The 23,215-nt window shown below is 42.2% G+C and overlaps 1 protein-coding gene across 1 annotated transcript; it reads left to right on the forward strand.

Moving 5' to 3' along the window:
* Positions 1–514: 514 nt before the first annotated feature.
* LOC139305590 (diacylglycerol kinase delta) lies at positions 515–21,377 on the forward strand. The gene is made up of 28 exons (XM_070929474.1): positions 515–557; positions 693–773; positions 1,292–1,396; positions 2,408–2,540; positions 3,222–3,328; positions 3,511–3,636; positions 4,932–5,034; positions 5,444–5,603; positions 5,889–5,997; positions 7,024–7,163; positions 7,544–7,631; positions 8,785–8,876; positions 11,043–11,142; positions 12,183–12,248; positions 13,272–13,443; positions 13,544–13,642; positions 13,836–13,920; positions 14,015–14,122; positions 14,646–14,742; positions 14,840–14,947; positions 15,096–15,209; positions 16,098–16,232; positions 16,966–17,129; positions 18,356–18,461; positions 19,279–19,368; positions 20,048–20,161; positions 20,327–20,453; positions 21,325–21,377. Exons 3-28 carry the CDS (start codon positions 1,316–1,318, stop codon positions 21,375–21,377), a joined length of 2,877 nt encoding a protein of 958 aa, XP_070785575.1. The 5' UTR covers positions 515–557; positions 693–773; positions 1,292–1,315.
* The last annotated feature ends 1,838 nt before the right edge of the window (positions 21,378–23,215 follow it).

Here is a 23,215-nt window from a genome sequence, read left to right on the forward strand (position 1 = left end):
GGATGGCTGCACCTCCTACCTGCTGCATCGCCTCGTCACTGTTGCTCCTATAATCCCAGTACAAGACTTTGCTGCATTAACTTTCCTATCAACACTCGTAGCACGTAGCTTCCTAGTTTTCTTATTTAACAGAAGATCTCATCATAAATTAGTAACATAAATTTCAGAAAATTGCTGGAAGGTGTGTTGAGAATGCACTTGTATAGTCCTTTAAGTAAATGTTTCTGTGATCGTCTATCACCTCTCAGCTCATCTGAGCAGCTTTCTCAGTGTCTTTGTTGTGTGTCTCACCCAAAAACAAACGTCAAACATCTCAGTGACACTATCCAAACTGATCTCCTTCTGTTCATGTGTGAACTCCAGGAAGAATCGCTGTCACTTTAGTCAGTCAGAGGATCTGGAAGCGCTAACGTCTGTCTTTTCTGACCCCCTCTGTCTCATTGCAGAAAAGTGTGAAGGAGGGAATCCTGTTAAAGCAGACCAGTTCCTTCCAGAGATGGAAGAGGAGGTACTTCAAACTCAGAGGGAGGACCCTCTACTATGCCAAAGACTGCAAGGTACAAGAATATGTGAAACGGCCGACAGCCACTTTAAATTAAAAAAATGTTTTTAAGAATTTGTAAGTTGGAAACAGTTCAACATTGTTTCATACCACGTCTGTTACATTTCTATTTGCTGTTTCTTCTCATCAGTCTCTGATTTTTGATGAAGTGGACCTATCAGACGCCAGTGTGGCAGAGACCAGCACCAAGAACATCAACAACAGCTTCACGGTAAGCAACAAGGCCGGTCTCAAAATGTCCAAAATGTGGATTAGAGCATTTAAAATCTGTACATTAGAGTTAGTTCAGAAACGCTGTTGTTATCATTCTTGGCCATGCTTGTAAAGTGGTCCAGACTGAAATATCTCAACAACTATGGAACAGATTGCCATGAAATTTGGTGCAGACATTCATGGTGTCCAGAGGATGAATCCTGACGACTTTGATGATCCCCTGACTTTTCCTCTAGCGCCACCACGAGGTTGTCAGTTGTGGTTTTGAGTTAAATTGTCTCAATAACTATAAACATTACATCTACTCAACATCAGCATGTTAGCATTGTCATTGTGCATACGTTAGCATGCTGAAGTTAGCATATGGCTCAAAGCACTGCAGTGCCTAAGCACAGCTTCACTGAGCTGTAGAAGGCTGTTGAGTCCCAATAATGTGATATGAGAAATGAATAAATATAGTACATAGATTTGGCTGCAGATGAGATATTCTTACAGGTGTCCTTTTTTCTTTTTCAGGTGATCACTCCATTTCGGAAACTAATGTTATGTGCCGAGAGCAGGAAGGAAATGGAGGACTGGATCGGCGCTCTCAAATCCGTCCAGAAATGGGAAACCTACGAGGTATTAGCGTTTGTTTCTTCTCCGGCAGTCTCTTCATACTCTGACATTGTTATTTATTCACAGTATCAGAAATGTGCCAAATTGATGATCCTTTGATAAAAGCTAGTCTTGAGTGTGTAATCTATTTTAATGAGAACAGGCTTCACACCTCACTCCTTTATTCTTCTTCCATCTGTTCTACTTTCATGGAGGAAAATACTCTCCCCCTTCTCTTCAACCCTTTTATCCCTCCATCCTCTCTCTTCTCTCTTATCTGCTTTTCATTTGAGCTCTTTGCCAGCAGATTGATGTCTCTCATAACATTAGACCCTCTGCTTTAATAGGCTATAAAGAGAGCTGAAGACTATAAGCTGATATCCTAGCTGAGCTCAATTCTCTCAGGTTTTTTGGCTTTCAATCTTCCTCGCATTTTATAACAATGCATTTAGGGTGAATTTATGTCTCTGTCATACACCTCATTATTCCTACTTCATCTGTGGTCCCTCCGTCATTCCAAGTTCTGCAAGTTTGTTAGCGCGCTGATCAAACTGTGGATGGCATCTTCTCCGAATTAATCCTCATTTCAGATCTGACATTTTGATATCTATAGAGTTATGAACACTTTCTGAAAAGGAGGAAAGAAGGATTGTTTTATACAGGAAGTTTGGTTTGACAGCACTGATGTCACAGTCCGTAGCTACCGGCTAATGCTTCTATATTCTGCTGTCAGCTGTTGCACAGACATCATTGTCTCTATCCTTGTATGTCTCAATCCTGGGGCCAGTTTAATATGTACTGTCATTATCTTATCCTTGTATCCATGCTTCCCCTGGCTGTTTAGTTCAGCATGAAATGTTAAAAGTCATCGTCCCACCCTGCGATATCTCTCCTCCCCTAGGGCTAGTTATTTTTGATGTAGCGCTCAGATGAGTTTTATTTTGTCCTTCTGTGTTTCCACCTCCGAAGCCCAGCCAGTTTAACATAGAGCGCTGATGTCGTTGTCCTCTCCTTCCATGTTTTCTCCTTCCCCAGGCCAGCCAGTTCAACATGGAGCATTTCTCTGGGATGCACAACTGGTACGCCTGTTCGCATGCCAGACCGACCTTCTGCAACGTCTGCAGAGAGGCTCTGCCAGGCGTCACCTCCCACGGCCTGTCCTGTGAAGGTACATAGACACACACACACACACACACACAAATACACACATCTGAAGACACACTCCTTAAAGGATCTAACAAACCAAACATGGTTTTCTGAGGGCTAATACCAACCTTTTTCCCCTAATTTCTTGAATAAAAGTGAGGGATTTTTTTGTCTCTTCTGTCCAGAGACATTTCGAGCATGTGACTGTGAAAGTAAAGAAGTAGGTTTATAGCTCTTTATTGCAGGGTGAGGCCTCATATCAGCAGTTAGAAATCTGAACACACACATACTCTATGAGGGTTTTTAGTTGTCAGTACACATTATTGGGAATTACAAATTCTTAGCAAAGTTTTGATGTTGTTTGTTATGAATGTACATGCTTGTTCTTGATTTGTCAGATCATTTTACTTAATTCCTATAGATCCTAACCAAAGAATTAGAATTAACAAAATGTAGACATTTATAAAATGTCTATAGAAACTTTGTCAAATGTTTAAAAATGCCGTAGATATTTAAGCAACATGTCGTCTTGATTCATCTTAACCTTGGTGTATTCCACATAACGTTACGCTAAATTACAGAGTGAAAGATGTGCGACAACTTGCCCAACAGCTCATGTTGATGTGCATTATGCATTTTAACTGTCAAAGCTCTTTATTTAGGTTTGTCTAATGTGACATTTATTGATCTGTCCCCTCTGCAGTTTGTAAGTTCAAGGCTCATAAGCGCTGTGCAGTTCGCTCCACCAACAACTGCAAGTGGACCACGCTGGCCTCTATAGGAAATGACATCATCGAGGATGAGGAAGGGGTGAGTATATTAGGCCGTGCTTTATGTTCTTTAAAAAAAGATATCAGATATCACTTAAATTAGTTACCCATTAGTTACCTGCCTGACTTGCTTAAATTTGTTATGACTTCAGGTTAAATGAGCCGGAGTTCAGGACAGTCAATGTCTCACATTCCCAGTATTTTTCCATGTTGTTTTCCCAGGTGTTCATGCCCCACCAGTGGCTGGAAGGCAACCTGCCGGTCAGTGCCAAATGTGTGGTGTGTGACAAGAACTGTGGCAGCGTGCGGCGGCTGCAGGACTGGCGCTGCCTCTGGTGCAAGGCCATCGTAAGTGCTTGTGGCCTCGATCCTGTCAACAACAAAAAAAGAAAACTGTCTTGTCAGAACAGTGTTAGTGTTTATTTAGGACTTCACTGCTAGCTGAAAGTTATTTTCAGTTTTTAAATGTTACCCTTGAAAGTTTTTACATGAATTTGAACTCAAACATATCAATAGTAATAGAGTCAGTTGCAGACCAGTTGGTAAAGCTGTCCCATTAATTATCTTTCTGGTGGGAGAACAAAACATGTCTGTGATGAGCCAAACTTCTGATCTAAATCTCCCATTTTCGGCCTCTAGCGCTTGTCTAAAACCAACTGTCCAGGATAATACAGGAGGCGTTGTCTTCAAAACAAAAGTACATTTGTAAAAGAAAATGTACTGCAGAGTCTCCAATATATACAGTGTCTATCTTTTTGGTCGTAAACAGTGAAGCAGAAGCTGAAATTGCATTTTCTTTTGTTTGCTCACCAAACAACTTGACATGTTGATATTAGCACAGGAAATTGTGACTTTCAGTGCACTCGGGGTGAGATTGGCTCCCAAACTTTTTTTATTGTTGTCGACTCGCTTCCTTTGCCCCTCGAAGACTCAAGGTCTGAAAAGTTCACGGGTGTCGTCAGAGTAATGGGACGGCACTAAGCATGGCAGCACAGAAGAGGAGGAGGAGGAGGAGGAGGAGGAGGAGGGCAGGTTGAAATGAGAAACAGGGCTGATGAATTTCTGTCAGCTCCAGGGTTACTGAGTCTGACCCGATGCTCTGACCGTCTCGTGCAAGATGAGGAGAATAATTTCTCTGTGCAAGGACGTTAACAATGCTAATATGGCCTGTAGAGCCGAGTTAGAAACTAAGCCTGTAAGGAAAACTGCTATCACAGGACTAACACGAGCATTTGAATTATGCATGTTGTCAAACAAAACTTAAGGTAATTACAGCCTGAAACGTTCACTTTAAATATCTCATGGTGTGATTATCAGCAGTAAAACACTGCTGTAAAAACAGGAGGGAATGAAGGAGTCAAGTGGAAACAAACTCAAACACACAGTCGCAGAGATGTAACTTCACTCCGTCTCACAGTTCTCACTTAGCAAAGGCTAAATTGCTTTTGAGTGTTTAGGGCAAATTAATCTTCAGCGCACACACAAACGCACACAAATGAATCAGAGTGGTATTTGTAAAGGTTGCAGAACTGACATTTGGTGGGTTTCAGAGGGATGTAATGACCTTTCTGCTTCTACTGAAATATAGAATTACTATGGCGACCGCTGACTCTGTGTGTGTATATGTGTGTGCGTGCTCGCAGGTCCACAGCAGCTGTAAAGAACAAATGGGGAAGGTGTGTCCCTTGGGTCAATGTCGAGTGTCAATCATCCCTCCCACTGCACTTAACAGCATCGACTCAGATGGTGAGACACCTCGTACACCCGCCCACACAGAAATACAGAGCCACACAAACAGGCTCTTTTGTTCGGTATTGCATGTACAGTAGGTTCAAAGATCATGAGTGTCACCTTTCAACTCCAGTGGTGTAAATCCTTTGGATCCAGAGGGCTTGACATTGCAACTGACCGTATTCCTTGTAATTTCCATGTAAAAAAAACTAATAGTATTTGCAACACATTTGTCCAAAAAGGACAGCATTTGTTTTATTTATACACATTTTAGACATTCAGATGAGACTAAAAAGGTGTCTGTCACCAGAAATGTACAATCCCAGTTCTCTAGCATCCAGGATCCATCACATACAGCTTTCTCAGCATGAACTGTGTGATTGCCAACATGTTTATTAATTTACAAAACTTTATTGTATTGTAGGCTTCTGGAAGGCCACCTCAGCGTCGTGCACCAGTCCTCTCCTGGTCCTGGTCAACTCCAAAAGCGGGGACAACCAGGGGGTGAAGTTCCTCCGCAAGTTCAAGCAGCTCCTCAACCCGGCTCAAGTCTTTGACCTGATGAACGGAGGGCCAGAGCTCGGGTACTTGATGATCGATGGGGAAATAATTAATAATGAAATAACATGCTCATGTGTCAGGTTACAACAAAGCAGAAAAGTCTCAGATTTACTGGTTAACAGGCTGTATTGTGCTGATTGCTTCACTCGTGGGAGTTTCTAGTTCGCGGCAACTGGTTTAATGGAAGTACTGATGCTGTAATTTTGCTGCCTTTTCATGACATCTACCTCTTAACATTTTGTGCTTTGCTTCCTCCTCTTTCTCTCCTCGTCCTCATGTCCCATCCCACTCCTCTCGTCCTCCCTCAGCCTGCGCCTTTTCCAGAAGTTTGTGACGTTTCGTATCCTGGTGTGCGGAGGAGACGGCAGCGTGGGCTGGGTGCTCTCAGAGCTGGATAAACTCAACCTCCATAAGCAGGTGAGAACGACAAGATGGAGGAGGAGGAGGAGGAGAAGGGGATGATATAATATTGAAGGTGACTGTGGAGAACGATGATGGGCAAGAGAGAGCAGCAAGCCACCTCTTGTGCTAATGTCGTAAATGATAAAATATCATTGAAACTGAATGCCAAGTAGTACACATTTGTAGAGATTTTGACCAAACTCAAGCCAAAAAGGAAGTGAATTTAGGAAATAAAGGGAAAGGTAACAAATAAAGAATGATAATAAAGAAAGGAAAGGACAAGTGATACACTGCTTCCCTCAACTAATTAATCAATGTCATGGAATTAATCTGAGTTAATGAATGCCATGTCGGATAACATGGTTTTTATCTCTAAATTAGTGTTTAATTTGGATAAATAAATGCCATGTCAAATCAGTTTGAATCATTTCAGGTCATGTCGGACAAAACAGATTAACCCGTTAATGTCAAATTATTATCAAGATTTCCATGTTGTTCCGACATCATCTGCTTGCTTCTATCATCACCACCTGATATTTGTCTATGTAAAAGAAAAAAATGTTGAAAGCATTTTTCTGTCCTTGAGGATGAAATTTGAGGCAGATTAATAATCGTCTCCATCCTGTTTTGTATAATAAACCCATTCCACAGATTTGCAGGATTTTTGTAAAAGTGATAAATTAAAAATGTTTTAGCAATTTCACTCAAGGCACAAGATTAAATTACTGATCAAAATAAGGTTTATTTTTTGGTCTGCGTCACTTTACTGTTTGTCTACTAGATTTTAATTCAATATATAACTGCAACTTTTCATATTTGTGTAGTGTAACAATACTGACCAAAAATTGGAATCTTTAGTAATCCTGTGAGAAATCCTGGACTGTGATTTAATTAAGTGTATAACAAAAGGACAACAGAGAATAAATATCTAATGATGAGATATATATGTTTAATGAGGACATTGGATTTCGTTTGTTTGCAGATGATGCGCTGATATAACTTCTGATCGTAATACGCTGTGTTTCCACTGTGTCTCCACAGTGCCAGCTCGGTGTGTTGCCTCTGGGCACAGGTAACGACCTGGCTCGTGTCCTGGGCTGGGGAGGCCTCTGTGACGATGACGCTCAGCTGCTGCAGATCCTGGAGAAGCTAGAGAGAGCCACCACCAAAATGCTGGACCGGTAAGACCAGCAGGGGGTCATATTTAGCATAAAGATATGAGAGTGGTATCAATCTTCTCATCTAACTCTCAGCAAGAAAGCAAATAAGCTTATTCCCCAAAACGTCCAACTATTGCTTAAAATAAAAGGACGTTGCTCGAATAGGTAAACGAGTTTACACATGTTCTGCAAGTGTTTCATTATTTCTTTGTCCTCAGCTTGAACCACGGCTGGATTTTTGTTGATGTGCTGTTTTTATCGGCAGTACAATCACAGATAGGAAAAAGGACAAGAAGGCTGTGTGTTTCGATTCCCTGTTTCCTGTCTCTCCTATCTTGGATCTGATTAGCTGATAATAAAGTTTGTTCTCTGGTGCTTGACATCCTTGTGTGTCTTTTTAGATGGAGTGTGATGACGTACGAGGTTCCCACCAGCACCAAACGCACTCCGATAGTGAAAGAAGACGACTGCCTTGATTCTCCTCTGCAGGTAAATTATGCCGCGCAACTTCCAGGAAGCCGTCTGCTTTTTTGACAGATGGAATCCATAAATTAGCTCCACAAAGCCACATCTCGCAGGCGCTGAGAAATTATTTTGGAAAACATCCACTGAGAATCAATTGAGCCTGGCAGCTGGAGGCCAAAGCAATCAGACCCAAACCACAGGGAGTGGTGTAGAAATATAGACGAAGGGCAGCTCTGTATTTTGAATTTAAGCTGAAAGCTTACTTCCAAATCGAGACGGCAGTTAAAGGACATGCTGTACTTTGTAATTTATCTAAAACTGAGCTCAGGGAGGCACCTGCAGATCCGGTTTCTCACCACTAATCATTCATTAGTTTGGTGGATCATTTAGGATTTCCCAAAGGAGCCATCATATATTTCCAGACCTTAAGGATCTCATCAGTCATTTGTCAGTTAATTAAAGGCTGATCCAATCAACCCGAAAAGGGATTTTTTGGGTGACAGCCAATGGCGGAATCCCAAACCTACAGAAACGAACCTAGAAAGTGTTATATTGACCTCGATTTGTTGTATTTTTCTATATTCATGACTGAAATGTGAAGAAATAGCTCAGTGAACCACATTAATTACAGACAGAGGCAAATAAAAAGTGTTTGGCACATAAACAGGATAGAAAACTGGCCTAAACCTCCAGAGTCATTTGATTATTAAGTCTTACCACCAAAAATTTATTTATGTTAAGTTATCTACATCTTCTTTGTCAGTGGGGGTCAGAACCCATTCAAGAGGTCCCAAAATAAACCTGAGCAGTTTCAATTTATAGGATAAGAAAAAGACAAAACACCGTTCTGCTACACAAAATAATGTTGTTTTGTTTTTTACTCTTTTCCAATCTTTGTTTGTTAAAAGTCCATCCTGTTTATCAACACCAACGTAACGTCTGGTTTCCAGATGTTGTCAGCAGATTAAATTTAACATAGTTTTCAGCACTAAAGATGGTTTTATCAATATGTTTTGATTTTAGCTCATTCTAAAGCCCATTATCAAACATGTACTGTATTTAAATCTCATTAAAGGTCATACGTTATCAGCTGACGGCTGTCGTACCGATAAAAAAGGCGTAAATGTTCTTGTAACTAATTCTTCTTCTAATTCTGACGTCTCTGTCTTTCTCTCAGGTCCACATCACTCAGTATGCGGACTCCGTGGCCTCCCACCTCGCCAAGATCCTGGACTCGGACAAACACAGTGACGTCATTTCTTCTGCCAAGTACGTGAACTGCCGTGAACGCCTTTTCGAAAACAGGGACAGGAGAGAAAAGTAGAGAGCAGGTGAAGGATGGGAAGGCAGGGAAGATGAGAATAAAGACGGCAGGAGGGAGAAAGAGAAGCAGACAAGTAGGACCGAGTGAGTGTCTGGTCAATGCGTATTGATTTTTGTGCTTTGGTGTCCTCCCTAAGGACACACACACACACACACACACACACACACACACACACACACACACACACACACACACACACACACGGAGGGGACAGTAAGTGCTGCCCGGCTGTAAGTAAAAGAGACGGATGAATCAGTATTTAGGGGTCATCCTCAGTGCATTAGTACATTAGCAGTCTTCCGTTGGGACGAGTCTAGCGGCCATCACAGGGCACTTTTCTCCAGCGATCTGTGTGTGTTTTTTAAACTGCTGTGATTGTAGTGCAGCACATTTAAAACGCCTCAGAGACTTTAGGACATGAGGACATTTTCGTGGAAACATAACACCAGTGTTGTCGGACAAAGAAAAATGTTTTTTTCAATCACAATTTTAACGAAGGGTCTGATGATGGAAATCTCATTTGGGATTCAGTCGGGATCTCTTTTCTCTTGCATCCTTTCTTATGAATTGAGTATAATTCGTTCACTACTTGCTTCGAGTTCCTCACAAATAGAAAGGAAACGTTGGTGTAGATGGAGGTCTTGTGAAAACGGCATCAAGATTCAGGCCACGTCATATAATGTAATACACGAGTCGTTGTTTTGCCACCAAAGACACTACAGGGACATTTAAGTAAAGTTAGAGTGCTGTCAGCCTCTAATGGTTCCCTTTAACCATTAACAGTGATCTGGTACTGACATAATAGGGTCACCTTTTGACAATAAAGAAAAGTAAGATAGATAAGTAGAGCAGAGCTCCAACAGGGGGGATAGTGTCGTGATAACACTGCTTTGTCATTGAGAAAAATGCAACCTTGGAGGTGAGTTTAAAAAGCAAGACGTCCACAGTGCTGCCTGGTTATATTGTAGGTTAGAAATGAACATCTTCTTCTGCTTTACATCAGTTTTGAAAGAAAGAAGAAATCCTCAGATAACGTTTACAACAACCCTCCAGCAAAATGATGAATTTCTGACATAACAAACTGACAATATAAACATAACATAACAAGGTCTATAAGAACCAGGATGCCTCCAGGAGGAGTACAGTTACACAAACAAAGCAGAAGAAGTACATTCTTGTCCTTGAAAACAGTCTTTTCGTTCCTCTGTATATATATATATATAATATAACACGCAGAAGGTCGAGTGTTGTTCAGACATTCCTGATTTATTATGTTCAGTAGATCATTTATCCAGGATTTTAACTGTTTTCTTGGCAGCTTTAAAACCAGAAAAATAACATTCTCTGTTGTATTAACTTCAGGTTAATATGAGAATTGTCATTAAAAAAAAAAAAACACAGACAAGGACCTGGCACGTAGCTGTATTTGCTGAGTTGGTGCAGCAGGTTTTTGGAGGTTTTATTAGGAATGGTGGCCTTTTTTTTGTGATATGGGGTGATGAAAATCTCGAAGTTAGGTTGCTCTCCAGTCAAACCAAAACAAAATGTCCTCGCATCGTGCAGTCAAACTGTAACCTGCCAGCACTTTGCGAACACACACTTCCCTTCTGCCTTTTGAAAAACTGCAATAAATGAGTTAAAACAGTGTGCTATCAAACATCTGTAATATCCAGATATCTAATTAGGAAATAAAACCTGCGGAGCTCCACAGGACGACGTGACTCTTAAACGAGGATCGTGTTTTTCTGCAGCAGACGAGCAGTATTCACGTTTGCAGGATCCAATATTTGCAAAAAGCACGAGGACTGTGTGAGTTTTTGGAGAAACCTCCCCGCTGAGTCATACAGCAGCAATGTAACAGCTGTGAGTAAATAGTGAGTGTGCGGAGGCGACGTAGCTGACAGGCAGGTAGGCGGCGATGAAACGGGAGCTTGTGTGTGTGTGAGATCTCCAAACACAGTGACTGCACGGTGAATCATCACATGTGAAACGTGTTCACCTGCTAATTTGTTTCATTTTCAACGTTAATCATGTTAACCTTCACCCTCTCTCTCTCTCTCTCTCTCTCTCTCCTCTCCCCCTCTGTTGTTGTGCTCTCTCCACCATGTCAGGTTTCTGTGTGGGACGGTGAATGATTTTGTGGCGGAGGTGGGGAAGGCGTACGAGAGAGCCACAGAGAACAAGGAGGAGGCAGATGCCATGGCAAAGAAGGTAAACGCTTTTGTGTGTATTATGTAAGAGCTTGTATAACAGTAACTAGTGGGCAGCGTAGGTGTGTGTGTGTGTGTTTAATAGAAATGGTTGTGTTGAAGGTTCATCGTTCCCTCTGGTAATCCATATTTTCTATCTATTCTATTATTTGACACATTATAGAAAGAGTTTAAAGAGCGATTGAAGCTGGAAGGTGTTGAAGAGGTGTGGATGTGTTTTGTAACAGAGTTTGGAAGAAGTAGGTCAAAGTCACTCCTCTGGCTGAAACGCTGCCATTTCACAAAAATATAAATAAAAAAAGCTCCTTTGAAACTTTGAAGTTTTCACTCCTTTTTATGTACAAGCTCATGGCAGACTGCTAGTTGCAGCGAGGCATGTCATATATATAACAACTCACTGGCGTACGGGACATAATGTGCAATATCATGGACATAATCATTAAACACTTTTGGCATTGTGTATGTTTGTATTTCTTTTATGTTATATTGATTTTTCCAAAATAAAACGTACATAAAGTAAAAAAAAAAAATAAAAAGGTAAAACTAGATGTTAAGGGGGGAAACTGAATCATAACAGCGGCTGTCTGTCACCAGCAGAATGAAACACACACCAGTTTGAAGCTGCAAAGAAACTCCTGCTGGGAGGAAGAGCGGTTTGCCAAATCTTTTTTAAAAAGGTTTTTTGTGAGACATTTCTAAAAAAAAAAAAAAAAGAAAAAAAAAGACTTCTCCCCCCCGGCGGAGGCGTCTGGAGCGTTCACCAAAAAACCCTCCTGTCAGAGCTCCGTCTTTTTTCCACATAATGTGATGCTTTATTGTTGCCCGAAGGGAAATTCGTCTATTGCTTCTGCCAATAAAAGACCTCTGTGCGCTGTATAGGTATTGATTTCACGCAGTTTTCAGGCGGTAACGCAGCCGCACTTCTGCCCAGCATTGATTTGTACTGCGTCTCCCAATTTACACTCCTCTCGTATGATTTTGAAGTGAGCAAAGGAGACGTATAAACTACAGAAACCTCTTTCTCTCTGTCTCTTTTCCCAGTGTGCATTGCTGAATGAGAAGCTCGATTCCCTCGTCAAGGCCTTAAGTGAGGAAGCGGAGGCCCAGGTAACAACACGACCGATTATAATCGATATGAAACACTTCATATCAGGCAACACCAAAAGGAGAAAAAGTGTGACTAATAACACAAAACCTGCTGGTGAATCGACCGGTGTTAGTGTGGTTGTCTATGGCAGTGCTTCCCAACTTAGGGGTCGGGATCCCTCTAAGGGGTCACGAGATAAACCTGAAGGGCCACGAGATTAACAAGTTAGAAAAGATGAGACAAAACAGACTTTTGTCCCGTAAAACTGTGATGTTTTTTCTTACCTCTTTAAAGAAGCGCTCACAGCTCATAGAAATATATTAACTGGGTTGACTTTGCTTTGTTTTTAAGGGTCGCAAGTCAGAAATGTCGGCGACCACATGGTCTATGGGGAACATTTATCCTGAATTTTATTCCAGTAAAACATTTTGATTGTTTATTCCATAAATAAGCATATGTTTTCTTTACCTTCTATGTGCTGATTTACTTCTGTTTGGCATCAAACTGGCAAAGTGTCAGTTTCCAGATTAACGCACTATATTTCTGAAATACCGAACGGTGTTGTTTTCTCAGAGAGGATATAAAGTGGATCACCAGGGAGTTTTTAAATCCCTCCCCGATTCAACCCGATCCTTTACAGGAGAAGTAGAGAAAACAAGGATGGTTTTTCACACATCTTAGGGTTCCTCACAGGAGCTGAAAAACAAAACAGCATGTAGCTTCTTGTGTCTCTGCTCCCTTTGGACTCTTTTTATTCTCAGATTGATGTCGGTTCTCTAAAAGAAATAACGCCGCCCTCAAAATGTCACTATGATTTCAACCTCCTGCTCAATAAAAGGGGGGATAGCAGAAATAGTAAAAATGTATGAATTCTAGTGATAATATGCTAATGCTGCGGGGTTCCCTCTGCTGTTAGAATTAAATAAGTCTCCTCGGGTAACATCAGGAATTAAACACAAAGGTCATCTAACAGGAATATACCAGGATGTATTTTACAGGTGTTATTTTACAGAAGTTTCCTTCTCCTTTCCTGCCACATCCAGGTGGTGCCTGCAGGTTCGGTGCCCAGCCAGGAGAGCGGCGGCTCGAGCCCCAGTGAAAGCGGAGGCGAGTCGGGTTCGGAGGGTAAAACGTACCGGTCCAAAGAGCAGCTGATGCTCCGGGCCAACAGCCTGAAAAAAGCCCTGAGGCAGATCATCGAGCAGGCCGAGAAAGGTGAGAGGAAGGCCTGGTTTTATTGTGCTTTTATTGTCCCACTATTCCTTTCTCCTTCTTTTGGTATCATTTTGACACAATCATGCCACCATCGTTTCAGTGGTGGACGAGCAGAACCGACACACGCAGGTCCAGAGGATGTCGTCCTCGTCCTCCATCAAAAGAGAAAACAGCGAGGAGCTGAAGGATGCTGAGCCGCGTAAGTGTCCCCTTTCGTTTGAGCTCAGCAGGGACAAACTCCAAAATGCTGTTTGTACATTTTGTAAAAACTCTTACTGCCGCATTCAGTCAGAAAAGGTTTGAAGACGACTCGTTCCTTGAAGAATAAGCCACGACTTTGCCGTTGTTTTGTCTAAAGAACCTTTTATGAGACCACTTGTGCCTCTGTCCAGGTCAAGGAAGCCTAAGTCCCACCTCCCCCATTGTCCTTGAGAAACCAGAGAGCCTCAACACCGTCACCTTCAGCGAGGACTCTGTGTAAGTCTTTGTGTGCACATCTGTGTCCTTCACATACCAGCTGTGGCTCAGTGATGTGTTCCTGTGTTATCTACACATTTTCTGTATTTTGTAGACAATGTTCAGAGAAGTGTGTGATGAACAACTACTTCGGCATCGGCCTGGACGCTAAGATTTCCCTCGAGTTCAACAACAAGAGAGACGAGCACCCTAAGAAATGCAGGTATGAACACAAACACACACACACACACACACACACACACACACACACACACACACACACACACACACACACACACACACACACACACACAAAGCTAACTGAAGTGTTGAATTATTTCCTGTTACGTGTTTCTCCACCCAAGAGGCGAGTGGAAGCTAAAGACTACGTTGAACTGCAGCTTAAATGAATTCACTTTTAGATTTTGGGCCAATTTTTTGACTTAATTCGACAACTATGCCGTTGTGTTTTGTTCACAAATTCTACAACAAAGTGTTGCGTCTCTGACTGGCTTCTTCTCCATGGCAACAGTGACCGAGGCTCATGGGTATTGTAGTGTGCAGAGCCGTCCGCCAAAACAGGATTTTCTCTATTCTCATTCAAATGAATCCACTTTTTGTCACAGACTATAGTGACTCAGCGTAACCTCATTGATGGATTCCATTCTTTGGTCAATAAAGTTTGATTGTAATGAAAAAAAAACAGCGCTGATTGGTTGGTTTCTTCCTCCTGTCTCCTCCTGCAGCAGTCGCACCAAGAACATGATGTGGTACGGAGTCCTGGGGACTAAAGAGCTGGTCCAGAAGACGTACAAGAACCTGGAGCAGAGAGTTCAGCTGGAGGTCAGGAATGTTTTGGGGAAACAAAATGCTATCTGCTGTTTTCCTCTAACATCCTGTGTTTTTCTCCCTTTCTAACGTCCTCTCCGTCTCTCTTCAGTGTGACGGTGTCCCCATGTCTCTGCCGAGTCTGCAGGGCTTAGCTGTGCTCAACATCCCCAGCTACGCAGGCGGGATCAACTTCTGGGGAGGCACCAAGGAGGATAATGTGAGTGTGAAAGGCGTAGTGTGCATCTCCACCTCCAGTCGAGTCAAGAAACACCTCTTCTTTGATGTAAAACAGCAGTTTCTGTTATTTTAAACTGTCCGATTTGAAAGTTAAAGTTTATCATTTGCTCTCACCTCCTAAAATCCAGAACTTTGGCGCTCCGTCGTTTGATGATAAGAAGTTGGAGGTGGTGGCGGTGTTTGGCAGCATGCAGATGGCCATGTCCAGAGTCATCAACCTGCAGCACCACCGCATTGCACAGGTAACACACATCCCTGCATGTAAAGGACACACCTTTATGATCACAGTTACAGTCTCAAAGGGTTTCACAACATTCATTTTGATGAAAACATTAAGTTCTTCTGTCTCTTTGGTCAAATGACATTCCCATCAGCTGTACTTGGTGCTAATTAGTAAATGTTAGCATGCTAACACATTAAACTAAGATGGTGAACCTGGTAAACTGCTAAACATCAACATGTTGTGAGCACGTTAGCATTTAGCTCGAAGCACTGCTGTGCCTACAGCCTCACAGAGATGCTAGCATGCTGTAGACTCTGTCTTGTTAGATATTCAGCTGATCTTGTTACTTAAAGTGATCAAAAGTAACTGCAACATTATATTAAAGCTCTTAAATTTGTAGATTGCTGAACTACAGACAACCTTGAGTAAGTTGTTCAGGGGTTTGCAGCTGTATGCCAAGGATTTTACATGTATAAGTGTTTATTTTAATCTTATAAACCCGACAATTAATGAGAAAGTCACATGGACAGAGGATTTCAGTGGTGTTCCTACTTTAATTTGATAAAGTTTTGGTTAAAACAGAGTATCAGAGCAGGAGATAACAACTTGACAACTTGGAATCTAATAGCTACAACTTCATTGTCCACCAACGTAGAAAAATGTCTTTGGCCCTTCTGGCATTTCAACACAGACGAATACTCCATATAATAAGATATGCTGGTGCTACTCGTAACTGTAAAAGGTGCAGGTTTTACAGGACCACATCAAATGTAAAACAGCAGAGGACAGAGGAGGTCAAGCGGGGAAGAGCTGGTAAAAAATAAAAAAAAAAAGCACTCTGTGTTGGAAGGAAAAAAAGAACAAGTCTCATCTGACAGCTGCTGTTTTCTGCTCCGTTGCGTCTCAGTGCCGCCAGGTGAAGATCACCATCCTCGGGGAGGAGGGGGTCCCTGTGCAGGTGGACGGAGAGGCCTGGATCCAGCCGCCCGGCATCGTCAAGATCGTCCACAAGAACCGAGCGCAGATGCTCACCAGAGACAGAGTAATGTCCAACTGCTGTGTAATATAGTCAGAAAATCCAAGCTTTAGACGTGATTTATACTATTTACAGGATAAGAGTGTACATGTCGACTATATGCATATGAAAAGCAACAGTATTGGCTTGAAATTCTCTTCCTTTCAAAAATATTGCAACCGAAAATCCACAAAAGCTTCAGCTCTCTGCACATGTTGTTGACTCTTTCTATTTCGGGATTTCTTAAATCACATTCATGCCCACTGTGTCGGTTCTCCCTTCACGCTGCTCAAACCTTCGAAAGCTCTCTTGAGCCAAGCACATTTGGGCAGTTTGTTTCCATGGTTTCCCTCCTTAAGTACCGCAGAGAGAGAAGAATGCTGGCTCTCTGGTTTTATGCTCCTAAATGTGGCTTTTATTCAGTCAAACGGTGACGGTAATGTTTCAGGTGAGCGTCGTCCCTGCTGGGTGCCTGGTTGAGGCAGGATTATTGACCGGTTGTTAAATTAAATTCATATCTAGATGTAATAAAACACCCTTTTCATTCTTCCTTTCCTTTCGGCCTCAGTTACCTCAGATTTACAGATAGAAATATTGTTTTTTTCCTCTTGTACCTCGACTGTTCACATTCACAATACCTGAAGAACCACCTCCAATCAGGTGGCTCTTGAATTCGATTGTGTTTTTCAAGAACAAACACAGGCGATTAAAGTCGATAAACTGACTTGTGCCTAAGTCTCTGCTGTTTTTCTACAACCAGGCGTTCGAGAGCACGCTGAAGTCGTGGGAGGACAAGAGGAAGATCGACAGCTACCGCGACACCAGGCCCCGCCTCAACTCCCAGCAGTCCATGGAGTACCTGACGGAGGAGGAGTGCGCTCAGGTTCAGCAGCTCGGCATCGTCGCAGACACACTCATCAACAAGTAAGAAGCGCTTCACGCTTTCCGTGGCATGTACAGGGAGCAGTTTGGGGTTTGAAGTCCCGATGAAAAACATTTTGACTGCGGGAAAAAAACTCTTATCAGCACTTGACTGATGTTTCGGACCCCAAAACTTAAAACTGAAGAAGGTCTGAAGTCTGAAATGTCATTAATAAACTGTTTCTGATCCAACAAAGCTGTAAATAAGACTCCTGGTGCTGTGGGACGGTCTCTCTAACCTTTACGCTGCCCTGCCGTGTGCGGTGATGCATTTGGTGGTCCTTTCTCAATTTGTAAATCTGGCAGAACTTTAATGGAAGACACATTTGTGAATACAAGTTGTAAAAACAAATTAAAATGGGAGCAGATCAGAAAACGAAGACACATCTTACTAAAACGTAAAAGAATATTCGGAAAAACAAAGGGAGACTTTGGCATAAAGGCCTGTTTGAGAATTGACAGTATTACAAGGATCTATTTATAACACTGATTGAGGACGCACAGTTGGTACATACGACTTCACATGGAGATAAGTTAGTGCAAACTGCAAAAAACAAGAACATTACCTACGTCTGTGTGAGTTTTTGGGTTAAGAAGATAAAGAGGTCAAGGGGGAATTTTGCTCTACATTTTGGGATTTGTTTATCCCACTGCAATTAGCTCGCTACGTTTTTCTGTTGCACTGATGAGCCATTTTATTTGTCTTTTTCTCTCTCATAAACCATTTGCATCCCTCCGAGGTCTTCTCAGCTCGTCTCAGTTTGTCCGGTTTATTATGATCTCCTCATAACAGAATCATGTTTGCAAAGCTAAATCCCCCTTTCAGGATGATGAATATTTTAATTACATTTGTGAATTCATCTCAGAAGCTGAGAAACGGTCATACCGGGGATATCTTGTGGTCGGGGGGAACAGATTTGAAATGAAGAATTTGAGAGCACAACAAAAGACTGCCAACACGAGAAGACTTACACTGAGCTGGAGATGTCTTCATTCAGTCTTCTCAGCTGTGAAGTTTTGTTGGTCACTGGTCAAAATCATGGCAAAGTTTTGAATCCAAATATCTACAAACTGAACTCAAAGGTGGGAGATACAAAGAAAGAAACCAGGCTTTTTTGTCCCATCAACAGGCGGAGACAACTTGTTGGAATAATTGTTGCCATTTCAGCTTGTCGAAGTAATAATTACAGCTCTTTAAAGCCTATGATCTCCTCCCTCGTCCTCCCCAGGATCCGCGAGGCAGCCAAGACCCACAAGCTGGTGGAGCAGGAGTTGGCTCACGCCGTCAACGCCACAGCCCTGGTGCTCACAGAGGCCAAACTGTCCAGCCCCGAGGTAAGACACCGAGGGGGAGGACAGGGGAACAGACGGACGGACATATGGCTGATTTGACTGACGAAACGGAGTAAAGCGTGCAGACTTTCAGCGACGCGTTCGGCTCTCGCGTCAACTTACAGGCTGTTAATTCTGCAGCCTGTTAACCTTAAACGCATCAGTGACGTCACCTCAAGGACATAGCAGGCTGTGGAGAGCCAGAGGGTTCAATATTGAATTTAAAAATATGATATAATTAAACTATTCTGACACGGCAAACAGGCAGCTGACACCCAGTCACATAACAGGCCAGTTTGTCTTGATTGACGGGTTTAGACTTAGTGATGGAAACTGGGAAATATAATAATGGGCTGAATTTAAAACATTTATTGGATTCTTTCAGTTTCATTGTTATATTTTCTTTTTCTCCATTTACTCACACAAGTATTAAACATCTCATATTCATCTAATATTGAACATTTTGATGTTCACTCAAACATCATCTGTACGTTCTTCTGAATCCCAGTCTTGTATTTCTGGAATAGTTTTTTGTAAACTCGTACATCTGAAAGTTCGTTTCGAGTTTCCTGTCGTGGTAAAAAAATCAAGCATCAAATGCTTAAACACTGAGAAACGGGAGTAAATCATACCGTCTTTTTGCAATATGTTGCACACTGACTGCAAAAAGTAAAGCAGTAGAAAAAGAACTATAATAAATTACTTGTTCTGATATTTTAGTGATTTTCTTACCTACTAATAAGTGGACACATACATCATCTGTATCCTCAGCTTTAGACAGTATATTATCCTTAACTATGTTATTACTTTGTGTTTTCAGTGTCTCAGCCGCAGCACGGCGGTGGAAATCGTCAACAGCAGCAAAGTTCTCCAGGCTGAGACCAGGATGCTGCTTGATGGAAAACTACTGGTACAACTCTGCGATTTCATCCCCGTCTTCTCTCTGTCGTTCCCTTTGTTTCCCTCGTCTATTCTCTGCCCCTCACCTGTCTGTCTCGGCCGAAGCCATTCAAGCCTTCACGTCTCACATTTCAGTTTCTGCTGTCTGTTTATCGTCTTTGTTCAGTTTTTGTTTGCTACAGCTTCATTTACCTCGTTCACAATAGTCCTATGTGCAGAAGAGCAAATACAACAGCAACACGACTGCAAACCGTGACCATGAATACTTTTATTCCAAATTCATCCTCCTCTCTGTTCTGCTCCTGTCTTTTTTTTTTTTAAATCTTCCTCAGGTTAGAAAAGTTTACAACCCTTTTCAAACTGCGGTGATTAGACACGCGTAAATAAAGCAGCAAACAGGACACATTAGCATAATATGCAAATTACTTTTAGTTTGAAAGAATTTGCAATACGCCCTAACTGTTGACAGAATTACAGGTTAACAGATGTTTACTGTTTACAAATCTTCAGATGGTGGAAGAACAGAGCAGATGTTAGCAGTTAGCATTTTCAGATTTACAGATGGAGGGAAGGCAAGCTACTGAACATTTATATCCATGATCGAATATCACATTATAAGCAAAGATCGCAGTTTAGAAATAAGCTCTTGATGCGTCTTATGACACACCCCGTCTCCTCATCCTCCGCAGTCTGAGTCTCCGGAGGAAGAGGAGCTCCGGTCGACTCTGAACAGCCTCAGCGCCGAGCTCCACAAGCTGGACGACATCCACTGGATCTGTCCGCTCATGCAGTGCTCGGAGGAGGTGTGTGAGAGAGAAAATCCTTTGTGTCATCACAGTCTAACAACACACCGAGCGCCACGGCGTCTTTGCTGTCGCTCAGTTCTAACTAGTAGCACCCCATCTGCCTCAATATCTCCTGGTGCTTTTCCCACGTGTCCAACCATCTAATCGTCTTCTTTTTGTTAGGACTCGGTGAGGGGCAGCAGCAAGAGCAGCAGCAGCAGCAGCAGCAGTATGAAGCTGAAGATCATACCCAAGGTGAAGAAGGAGAGAGAGAAGCTCCACAAGCAGAAGTCCAACAGCTCTCTCTCAGGTGAAGAGGACAGGCATTTACGGGTGTCCCTAAAACTACATTTCAGCTGATCTGCCGACTCGGGATTGTGCCGGATCCAGGCATTTATTCATGGGTTGGTAACGGCTATATGGAGCCCGGTCCCTTTTTTCCGATTCTTTTTCTGTTTGCTGGGGGGGGGGTTGCCAGCTGTCAAATACTCCTCATTGTGTTCTGCAGTCGTGCCTCAGAGCCTCAGTATGCAAACCATATTAGTTCTGTTCGTGTAGAAAGAGAAACTTCAGCTCAGGACGTTCTGAGCAGATCCAAGCATGTGTGATTGATATTGGCTGTAGAGAGCTATGTTTGTTTTTCTCCTGGTGTGACAGCTGTCAACAACTCCTAATTGTGTTGTGCAGTCATGACTAATAATAATAATAAATCCCCTTTGTTGAGAATGAGAAACCCCCCCCTAGGTTGTTCGGAGCCGATGTGTGGGATCCAGGGATTTCTTGATGGATTGATTACAGTCCACAGAGCCACATCCATTTCTGATTCTTCTTGTTTGCGCTGCGTTCGCCAGCTGTCAAAACGAATCATTGTGTTCGACGCTATAATCCAAAGCTGGGAGCGTGCCACACCACAACCCACTGAGAGCAAGTGAACCGCGGCAGCCAGCCGTTTCCATTAATCTGAGCTGAGGATCTGTCGAAGGTCTCGTTTCCCAGAAGGAGATTAATTAAGTGCACCTACTCTAAAAGAAGAAGTAGGCGGTTCAGGTGTTAATCCAAATCTATTCGTTTTGGGGGGGGGGGGGGGTCGTTTCTTTTACAGCTCCTTTGCTTCAAGAGCTGAAATACTAAACCGCACAATTTGTCATTTTCATTTCCTCCTTCTTCTCTCTCTCCCGCAGGTACTTGGGATATCAAAAGTGGGGCTGGTGAGGCAGACTCCTCGGGCAATTGAAGTCCTGCGTGAGGTGCTTTATTGCTGCCCCCCCGTTACCCTGACAACCAGGGGTGAGGAGCACCCCTCCTGTTCTCCTCCCCTCTAATCGCGATACCCAGTGGCCTGACAGAGGTGTGAGGAGGAAAAGGAAAACCATCTTCCCAACTTTTACGCTATATCCTCCTTATTCAACTTCTTTATCCTCCATTTTGCAGGGAGGAGTTTTGTTTTTTTAAGTTTACGTTTTTTTGTTTTTGTTTTTTGAAGGGGGGCCTGGCTTTGCATCGCATCGCTTCACCGTTGCCGTTCTGCTTTTGGTTCTGTTTACCTGCTTGAGTTAGGAAGTTGCCGTGGCCAGCAGCGAATCAAACACGACAAAGAATTGTGTTTACGTGGTGCTCTCCTTGCATGTGAGTGCAGCCATCTTATTTTATATCTATCATTAAGTTGTCAGTCTTTTAATTCTTTTCTCTCTAACTTTAATCGTTTTATTTCTGAACTTATGAATAGCCTTTAGAGACTTTTCGAAGAGTATTTATTTCTTGTTGCCACTGCCATGAGAACTCAAACGGCAACAAATCAACAAAATGAACAACTGAAACATCTCAACCTTATCGTCTACTGAACTGGGGGGGGGGGGTTATCTTAAATGTTGCAAAAAATGTACTGAGGAATGTACTTGTGTGGACTTGTATTAACCTGTGAATAATGATAATGTTAAATGATAAATCATATAAGATTTCACAAAGGTTCTACTGTTGTGGTTCTAAAGTGGTTCTTAATAGGCTATTGTCTGACTTGTGTGATCCGAGGCTATGCAGCCACGCTGCAAAAATAATGTTCTTTATGACGAGTCGTTTCATCTGGAAGTCAGCCTTATGAAAAGTGGGATTTAAAGTACATCACTCAGTTATTATTAAGGTCTAATGTGACTTAATGTGGGAGTGTTTTCGCTTGTTTTAAGAACCTTTTGGAGGTACAGGACCAGATGAAATGACTCCATAAGTCAGATATTTTTTCGCAGTGTATGGTGAAGGTGTTTACAGAAGGAGGAAGCATCAAGGACACATTAACAAAACATTACAGCTACTCAGTATATTACTCTACTTTGCCATACTCCTGGTTGTATATGTAATATAAGAATAAGAGTCAGTGGATATTTGAATTTGCCTTGTCCGTGGTTAAAAGCTATTATTATTATTATTATTATTATCATTATTATTACAAATATATCTATATTTTTTTGTATATCTTATTTTCCCAATGGTAATCTGTGAAGCTGTCCTGGCTTTGCTGCTTCCCCCTTTGACGAACTCCTTGGCCACTTTGCATATAATCGAAGCCAAGTAATGCTGTCCTGTGTGTCCCTGCATGCATACTTAGCCTTCCTTCGCCTCACAGTGAGGGCTGAAGTTGCCTCAGAATAGTGAAATTTAGCTTGATTGTTCCGACCAGCAGCAGCATTCGTTTTAACCTGCTTTCTGCACCAGATGGTCTGGGTTTTACTGCGAGAGAACAATTATTTAACAAACAAAAAACAAACTTATATGTCTGTCAAATACTTTACTGTGTTGTCCAAACTTCAAGATTTGATTTACATCCTACCCACAGGGTTATAACAAAACTTCATCTATCTGATTATTATTTGATGTCGCTAAAAGCAAGTACGTGAAATGATCTTGGATACATGTGCTGCTGTTCGGAAAAAGGCTAAGATGTTGACGTTTACGAGTTCGAGAGGCAACTTCTACCCAAGTTTTACAGCAATGTTTTTGAAAGGAATGGTCAGACATTTGGGGAAATTTGCTTATTTGCTGTGTTACCGCAAGATAGCCAAGAAGACTAATATGTTTTTC

This window comes from Enoplosus armatus, chromosome 23, assembly GCF_043641665.1.
Source record: "Enoplosus armatus isolate fEnoArm2 chromosome 23, fEnoArm2.hap1, whole genome shotgun sequence".
Classification (NCBI taxonomy): Eukaryota; Metazoa; Chordata; class Actinopteri; order Centrarchiformes; family Enoplosidae; genus Enoplosus; species Enoplosus armatus.

Bases quoted from the DNA above. Each gene is read 5' to 3' on its own strand.
- LOC139305590 (XM_070929474.1), top strand. From the start codon at position 1,316: ATGTTATGTGCCGAGAGCAGGAAGGAAATGGAGGACTGGATCGGCGCT. The intron at 7,164-7,543 runs GTAAGACCAGCA...GTGTCTTTTTAG, and splicing joins ACCACCAAAATGCTGGACCG to ATGGAGTGTGATGACGTACG. The intron at 14,123-14,645 runs GTATGAACACAA...CTCCTCCTGCAG, and splicing joins GAGCACCCTAAGAAATGCAG to CAGTCGCACCAAGAACATGA.